This window comes from Miniopterus schreibersii (assembly GCF_964146895.1).
Source record: "Miniopterus schreibersii genome assembly, chromosome: 2".
NCBI lineage: Eukaryota > Metazoa > Chordata > Mammalia > Chiroptera > Miniopteridae > Miniopterus > Miniopterus schreibersii.
The window spans coordinates 140825485-140834497 of NC_138102.1; the positions used below are offsets into that span (position 1 = coordinate 140825485).

Consider the following 9013-nt stretch of genomic DNA (forward strand, 5'->3'; position numbering starts at 1 on the left):
ATCTCAGAAATGGGCCGAGAGCTCCTTCTGAGATGAAGTGTGGGGAACTGTACCTGCCACGCCTGGGGAGAGAGTATCTTAGTAGCTTACAAGGGCAAAACAAGAATGGGAACTTGCATATTTTTGTGGCAGGAGGTTATGAAATCTTATCAAGCAGCACCAGGTGGCAGATGTAGGGTCCCTTTTTCCTAAAGTCGCAAGCACTTGTAGAGAGATTTTGTCCGATAAAATGATTACCACATGAGCAATCTTGCATGCACAGCAACTTTGAGAACCGTCCTGGGAGTGAGCGGTGTAGTGTTCATTGTATTGTTGAGGCTCGTAAAAATCTTGTATGGCTGCAGGCAAGCCAAACCCTTGAGTAGCACTGCGTCCCGCTGACTCGAGGACCAAGCCCAATCACTCCCTGTATATAAGGCGAGGTTTCTGTGCTTGGGGTAGAGGAGTGATAGCTCCTTCCCTTTCTCCACTTTGCTTCTACTCTCTCTAAGTCAACATGAGTCGGCACTTTAGTTCCAGGTCTGGGTACCGGAGCGGAGGAGGCTTCAGCTCCGGCTCTGCCGGGGTGGTCAGCTCACAACGCAGGGCCACTAGCTGCTCTGTGCGCCGAAGCGGAGGTGGTGGCGGGAGATTTTCAGGTGGAGGATGTGGTGGAGGAGGTGCCGGTGGTGGCTTTGGAAGTCGAAGTCTTGTAAGCCTTGGTGGCAGTAAAAGTATCTCCATGAGTGTGGCTAGAGGGGGTGGACGTAGTGGTTTTGGTGGTGGTTATGGCTTTGGGGGTGGTGGATTTGGTGGAGGTGGATTTGGTGGTGGTTTTGGCAGCAGTGGTTTTGGTGGTGGCTTTGGCAGTGGAGGTGGTTTTGGTGGAGGTGGTTTTGGTGGAGGTGGTTTTGGTGGTGGCTTTGGGCCTGCCTGCCCCCCTGGTGGCATACAGGAAGTCACCATCAACCAGAGCCTTCTGCAGCCCCTCAATGTGGAGATTGACCCTGAGATCCAGAAAGTAAAGTCTCAAGAAAGAGAGCAAATCAAGACCCTCAACAACCAATTTGCCTCCTTCATTGACAAGGTGAGTTCACCTGCTCAGTGCGCCAGGAGACTGCTCCTGGTCCATTTGAGAGTGGCGCAGCCAAGGCATGCTTGGGTTTGAGCCTCAACTTTCTGTGTTTAGATGACTAAAAGGGTATTCTGTAGAATTGTCTTCTAGGAGATATATTAGAAGTATGCTTGTGAATGATGCTAATGACTAAACTCTCTCTTGGACAAAGGGGTCTAAGGTTCACATAAATGTAGGTCAATCTGACATCACTTGAAGCATTTTTTAATTCAGATCTTGGGCTAAATTGGAACTTACATATGTTGAATGAGGATAATGGAAATGGGCTAACTCAGTCTTCTAGGGTGCAAATGAGAACGCTGAAAAAAATCTTCCAAAGCATAAAAAAGAAGTTGAGTGTAAACAGAGTGCATTGGATATTGTAGCAGAAAGTATATAGTTGGTGCCAAACATCTGCTGTCAAAAGGGGAGGTCTGTCCTCTGAGAATTTTACATTGGTACCATATCAGAGTGGAGATTTTTGAAGCATCTGCTCTGAAAAAACATGTAAACCATTTTTTTTTTTTTTTTTTTTTTTTACTTTTTGCTTAATCATCAATAATAATGTCAAAGCAAGTTATCCACAATAGATTTGGAATTCAATTTTGGATTTTCCAAATACACCTTTCAACTATGTGTGTGTTCAGGAAATGCAAACCAATTTTTATGGTAACTGACCTAAAAAAATTGGAAGGCAAATCTCTTAAGTGTCATGTATCTATTTCAAAGTGCGGTTGCAGTCATTTCATATGTGCTTTGCTATTTGGTTTTTGTGTAGCTACTCTCTTCTAAAGTTTCAACTGAAATAGTACTATAATTGCCACTCTCCGGGAAATTAAAGCTTCACTGAATTAACAGTGAGTTGGGTTTTGTTTTGAAGATGATGCTGACTTGATCACCCTCTTTCTATTTTCTGTTTATCATGGTCAGGGAGATGGGAACCAAAGTTCTTTGCTGAGTGAGATACAGGCCTCACTATGTGGCAGCCCTTGGTGCCCAGTGGCCATAGGGCTCCACTTCTGTATCAGTGGGTAATGAGGTTTTGTGTTTTTAGGTGCGGTTCCTGGAGCAGCAGAACCAGGTGCTGCAAACAAAATGGGAGCTGCTGCAGCAGGTGAATACCTCCACTAGGACCTACGACTTGGCCCCTTACTTTGAGTCGTACATCAACAGTCTTAGAAACAGAGTGGACCAGCTGAAGGGCGATCAGTCTCGAATGGATTCGGAGTTGAAGAACATGCAAGACCTGGTGGAAGATTACCGGAACAAGTAAGGGCGCCTGGCCGGGCAATTCCTGACTTCTGTTCTAAAACATCTCCAGAAAGTGGCAAGCTGAGACTATGAACAGAATGTAACAATGTCTTTTCTTAGGTTAGAGGCAAATCAATCTGGCATTTTCAGAAATCTTCATCTTCTTAGAATCTGGAAATTGTTTAGTGGCTTTATTGCTCAGAAGAAAGGGGTGGCCCAAATGTCCTTGGCCAGGAATAGGAAAGTGATGAGAAGCGGTACCAGTTTTAGTCTAGAAAGTGAAACTTCACTCCTCGCCTTCTCTGAATCTCCCACTCACTTGCAGGTATGAGGAAGAGATCAACAAACGGACAAACGCAGAGAATGAATTCGTGACTGTCAAGAAGGTGAGCAAATTCTGTAGGACGGACCTCACATCTAAAATCAACAATAGAACAGGGTCTTCAATGATGAAGCAGAAAGAAGTCATGATGTGGACACGCAGGCAGTGGGCCAGATAAATATCTAAAGTAGAGTTTCCCTTCCACATTACCATGGACCTGGACTTATCCAGGCTCTGCTTGTCCAAGGCCCGCAGCACTTCATGTAGTAAGTGGGGAGGCGAGTTCTCAGCAAATCAGGCAAGCTCCTTCGTGTGTGACCCCAGGGGTGGGGCGGTTTAGGGATTCTGACCCACCTGTGATATAAAGGTGTGGAATAGACCCCAAACACCTTTTCTACTTGGAACATCCCTTCACAGCTAGTGAGAGGGATTTGCCCTGGGAAGACTCTGACTTCATGCTGTCTATTGTTCCCCTAGGATGTGGATACTGCTTACATGGCCAAGGTGGACCTTCAGGCCAAAGTTGACAATTTGCGTCAGGAAATTGATTTCTTCACAACACTCTACCAAGTGGTAAGCCCTCTAATTTCGACCACGTTTACCAAGTAGAGAACTTTTACACCAGAACCCACCACTGTCCAGAAGAATAGAGATATATCTTCCATCTCCTGATCCCTCCCTCTAAGTTGTTTTCTGTTTTAACACTATAAGAGTCACTGAACTATTATGTCTTGCAGGAGCTGTCTCAGATGCAGACTCATATCAGCGACACCAATGTCGTCCTCTCCATGGACAATAACCGCAAACTGGACCTGGACAGCATCATCGCTGAGGTCAAGAACCAGTACGAGGAGATCGCCCAGAGGAGCAAGACTGAGGCTGAAGCCCTGTACCAGACCAAGGTGAATGGGTTGAATGTCTGGTCAGTTTTCCCAAAACGTCTTGTTTTACTACCCTATGTTTTCCCTTATATTTGAGTGTGTGAACCAGGGTATATACTCTGTCACATCTAATTGACCTGATCCATCATCTTTAGTATGAAGAGCTCCAGATCACTGCTGGCAAACATGGGGACAACGTGCAGAGTTCAAAGATGGAGATTTCTGAGCTGAATCGGATGATCCAGAGACTTAGGGCTGAAATCAACAGTGTAAAGAAGCAGGTACTTGCGTCTTCCTACTTAGGAGGTGGCGAGTGAGAGCAAAGGCAGCGAAGAGGATTCAGGGTAGGCATTTAGAAGAATGCCAAGGGGTAGAGAGGCCTTGACTCAAGCCAAGAGAGGTTGCTGCATCACCATTAAGGGCTTTTAAGGTAAGCAACATGGTGATGTGCTATCCAGAGGCAGGTGAATGCATGAAGTGACTTAAGTTCTTGTGGTTCTGTTGGACCCAGAGTACTGGCCTCACTGGGGTGGAGAGATCCATTTGAGATAAGAAGGCCAAGGTGGGATTAGGTATTGAGAGAGTGTGTAACGTGCTGATTCTCCTCGCTCAGATCTCTGGGCTGCAGCAGTCCATCAGCGATGCCGAGCAGCGTGGTGAGAATGCCCTCAAAGACGCCCAGGGCAAGCTGAATGAGCTGGAGGACGCCCTGCACCAGGCCAAGGAGGACATGGCCCGCCTGCTGCGTGACTACCAGGAGCTGATGAACACCAAGCTGGCTCTGGATGTGGAGATTGCCACTTACAGGGCCCTCTTGGAAGGAGAGGAAATCAGGTGAGAAGGGCCCTGGGCAGTTTGGCTCTTTATGGGCTTCCTCCCTTGCAAGCTGACTGCTGTTGAAAGATGCAGCTGTGTGACCGCAGCTTGTCCTGGGCTCGGGGAGAGGAAAGGTACACGTGCAGGAGGAAAGGCTTGCTTTCACTTTGGGAGCCAGAGTCCACACTTTTCTTTTTTTGAGGGCTACAGCTTCTCAAGAAGTGCTCTGAGATGGAGCAATTTATTCTTCATCTGGGCTGGCTCAGATGCCACCTGGCCAAAGTCAGAGGTAACCTGCATTAGCTGCAAGACTCTTGACTAATTTAGACTGAGATTTCTTTCTGTCTGTGAGAAAAATGACAGAGTTCTGGGAGGCTAGAGGGGACCGGATTGGTTTTAGGTCAAAGAGGAGCTCCAGGTGGGAGCTTTGGGACAGCTGAGAGGGCCTGGGGAGGCGCTTGTGAAGTTGGAGGGTGACCAGAGCTTCACTTTTCTCTCTCCTGCAGGATGTCTGGAGAGTGCACCCCGAACGTGAGCGTGTGTAAGTACAACTCAGGGGCCTGTGCAGGCTTCTCAGGGGTTTGTGCAGGTTTGGCTGGGTTGGAAAGGGAGCTGGGATGGAAGGTAACTGAGTGTCCCCTTGCAGCTGTGAGCACCAGCCACACCAGCATCAGCGGAGGTGGTGGCCGAGGAGGCGGCGGCAGTTACGGCGGCGGCAGCCACGGCGGCGGCAGTTACGGAGGCGGCAGCCACGGCGGCGGCAGTTACGGCGGCGGCAGCCACGGCGGCGGCAGTTACGGAGGCGGCAGCCACGGCGGCGGCAGCTACGGCGGCGGCAGCCACGGCGGCGGCAGCTACGGCGGCGGCAGCTACGGCGGCGGCAGCTACGGCGGCAGCGGCGGCCACAAAGGCGGCTCTGGCGGCGGCGGCAGCTCCGGCGGCCGCGGTTCCGGCGGCGGGGGGAGCTCCGGAGGCAGCTTCGGCGGGTCCGCTGGAGGCCGGGGATCCAGCTCTGGGGCCACGAAGACCTCCGGTGGCAGTTCCAGCGTGAAGTTTACTTCTAGCAGCTATTCCCGAGGGACCAGATAAAGCGGCGTTAGCGCTCCCTCTCCATCACTACCAAACATGCTGGTTGAGATTAAGGCCAGTTGCCCCAGCCTTACTGAAGAAATAAGCTACTTGTTACCTTGGCTCCCCAGCTCTTTCCTTTCTGCTCTGCTTCCCAAAGAAGTTTTAAGTCTGCGGCAAGCTCAGCCCCTGGCTCCGACCCTGCTCTGTGCTTTGTCTCAGAAACAGCTGAGCAGCCCCCCTGAGGCACATTACACTTCAAAGCGCCTCCCAAGGCAGCCGGAGGCGGAGGGCGGCTGAGACCCAAGGCTTCTTTGTCTTGCAATGAACACGCCAGCTTATCACTATCCTATCTCTTGCAGCAAGCTCTGTGCTGCTTTGGTTTTGAATGTGTGGTGTAAGCCAGTTGATTGACTTTGTGGACAGGTCTTAAACTCCTCTTTCCTTGTGGTGCTGCAATAAACTGCATTTGAAATTCCCTGAGTCTCAAATTCCTTTGTTCATGGCACTTTGATGGGTACTTTGTGGGAGGGAAAGAAGACCCTAGAGCCGCATGGCATATGGGGAAGTTGGGACACACGAACATGAGCTATATGGGGAGGCTGTTCAGGCAACGTGTAGCTTTAAATATTTAACATTTAACTACACGAGCTCTTTTCCAAAGGGCAGATACGTCATGGAGAAATGGAGAGACTGGGGTAGCAGGTTTTATTCATCTGAGAAGGTTTTCTTGACAAGGGCAGTGAGCAAGCAGGTTGGGAAAGAGGAGTTTGGCATTGAGAAGAGGGGAAAGTATTACATGGAAAAGTAATTGTTCACGTGAACAGCCAGTGGTGAGAATGGGTAACACAGGTCAACAGCTACTGCAGACAGAACACAGACTTTGGTCTGGGGAGTTCAGGAACCACGGGTGGTAGTGGAGCGCTGGATATCTATTTCCTTTCTCTTTCAGGCTTCTACCCAAAGCTCTACCTAATCTAAGTTCATGTGTGGACATATCGCCTATACTTGTGAAGTAGTACAATGGGATAGCATAGTGGCCAGAAGCATGGAAGTCTGGGTTCAGATATGCTTGGATTTGGGTCTTGCCACCATCATTTACTAGCTCAGTAATAATGTACAAGTTACAGACCTCTCTGCACCTCAGTTTTATGACCTCTAAAATGGGGATGATAAGCCTCCCTTGTGGGAATGATTGTGCGAATGAGTAAGATGACTAGCGTATAGTAAGCCCTCAGTGAGTGCCAGTTTCAACAGTAACGGTGGTGATGATGATCTGTCAGTTGTAGCACTGTCGCTTTGGTCTCAAACGCATGAGAGAGGGATGTGCGAACCAGAATGTCCATGTAGTTTGCTCTAAGGAACCGATGAACGTCAGCTTCCCAGTACTTCTATGACCAGGAAAAAGTCAGCTTCTCTGAAGATCAGTTTTTGTGGCTTCCAATTAGAAAAAATATTCTTAGCTTCAGTGTCAACCCAAGGGAGAATGGAGGGTATACAGATCAATAAGGATTTTATGGAAGTACAATTGGTGAGCTTTAGCTCTCCCCTCCAGTCACCCCTTCATCAGAGCTGCTTCCTGTCTGGACAGCATGCTAGTGGATAGAAAGAACAACAACTTTGACTTAGAGTTTCATTTACTGCGGTATTTAAGGGGCAGGGAAAGGAAAATAACCCACAGTTTACAGGATGTGTGGATCCTTGGACAAGTCACTCAACCATTTTGAGCCTCAGCTTTCTTGTAGGTTAAATGGGGATGAGACTATATGCCTCTAGACATCAGAAGAATGAAATACATAACTTGAAAAGGCTTTGTGAACTGTGAATGTGTTACACAGAAGTAGTTAAGTAAAATTTTAAAAGAGTGACAAAGAAGTAGAAGGCAGTGACTGGCTGTCAGGGGCCACCAAGAAGGAAAGTAACTTGATCTGGTCCCTGTGGCCCAGTGACAGCTCTGTAGGGACATAAAATTGATTTTCTTAATGCACTTGTCAAATCTGCTCTGGAGGACAAATATTTTTGAACCAAACACATAAGAGAGGGATGTGTGAACCAGAATGTCCATGTTTTAGCTTGTGGGGGAAACTACAGTTTTAGTGACTGAAATACCAGAACCTCCCGTGCCTGTTACCAACATACCTGGGATTTAGCCACAAAAGGAGATTTAGAACAGTGGGAATTGGGTGGCCTTGAGGGAGGGCAATGTTTTACCTTCTCCATGGGAGAGTAAACCTCTAGGGCCACAGCCTGGGACATACACATTTTCTTTAGTCACATTTAAATATTGGGAATACCCCTGCTCACCTTGTTTGGATTTGGGTTTTCTTCATAAGGTCAGACATGAAATAGAGACCACTATAATTAACAGTGAAACTTACCAAACTTGTAAAGCCACAAGGACCAAATGAAAACCCTGTGTAAGTCAGTACATAATATAGAACTAAATTGAGTAGGATAAAATGCCCAAATACATTAGTATTAGAAAGACTAAAGGAAAAATCTGGATTCTTTTTAGTTCAATGAATAGTTCCTGCACACATACCATGTGTCAGGGATGAGTGAACGTTGGAGTACTATGATGAGTGTGACATGGTTTTGTTCTCAAAGAGCTTAGAAACTTGGGGGATGGAGAGTATGTAAACATGTTATTACAATGCACATGACCCACACAATGGTAGAAACATACAAGGCAAAGAATGGTTCATATGGAAGTGAGGGTGATTAAAAGTGATGCCTGGCAGAGTTTTAGAGGATAAATAGGAGTTTGCCAGGCAGATAAAGACATTTAAGGCAGAGAAGGACACTTCAGGCAGATGGAATAATATGAGCAAAGACATGAAAGAATAAAATTGCATAAAGTATTTGGCCATCCGAAGGAACATGAGTGGTAAGAAACGAGGGTGAAGAGTTACTCAGATCCAATCAAGAAAGACTTGTGGGCACTCAATGGAGTCTGGACTATAGTTTGTAGGTCAGAAATTCTCAGGTGGGGTTTGGGGAGTTACTGGCTTATTACAACCTACTATGTACTGGGCCACTGAGAGGGAAACAGGTTGCTTCACTGCTAGTGGAATAAGAATTGAACTGAACCACGGTTCAGCTTGTACTTGAATATTCCCTAAGGAATCTGGTCTGCCTATGGAGATCTCCCCAGGGAAATGTCATTTTCCAGACATTTTATGGCTGAAACATCTATGATAGGTGAGGAAGAGCCAGTAAAGGGATTTAATAGAGCGACTTGGTCAGATTGGTGTATCAATGGGACCACTCAGGTCAGATTGGAGGGGCCCATATTGGAGGTAGGAAGAGTTGTTGGGAGATTATTGCAAAGGTGCAGGCAAAAGATGATTAAAATCTGCATTCTAGTTCAAGTCCTTAGAGGTAGTAGAGTGGCCAGAAATGAGGAAGAGAATGTGCATTCTGGAGATAGGAGTCAATTCATTCGGACTTGGTGAGGAATTGAATGTTGGGTGCTTGGGGTGAGGCAAAGGGAAGAGTCCAGGGTGGCTCCATGTTCCTGGTTTGGGTAATAACAATATAGCGAGAGGGCTCATGGGAAGAAATGGTGGGTTAGTTCTTCTG

The 9013-nt window shown here is 47.4% G+C and overlaps 1 protein-coding gene across 1 annotated transcript; it reads left to right on the top strand.

The window, feature by feature from the left end:
* Positions 1 to 424: 424 nt before the first annotated feature.
* KRT1 (keratin 1) lies at positions 425 to 5909 on the top strand. The gene is made up of 9 exons (XM_081126246.1): positions 425 to 1066; positions 2148 to 2362; positions 2670 to 2730; positions 3144 to 3239; positions 3404 to 3568; positions 3703 to 3828; positions 4161 to 4381; positions 4870 to 4904; positions 5010 to 5909. The coding sequence occupies exons 1-9, from the start codon at positions 497 to 499 to the stop codon at positions 5450 to 5452; spliced, it is 1932 nt and encodes a 643-aa protein (XP_080982372.1). The 5' UTR covers positions 425 to 496; the 3' UTR covers positions 5453 to 5909.
* Positions 5910 to 9013: the final 3104 nt, after the last annotated feature.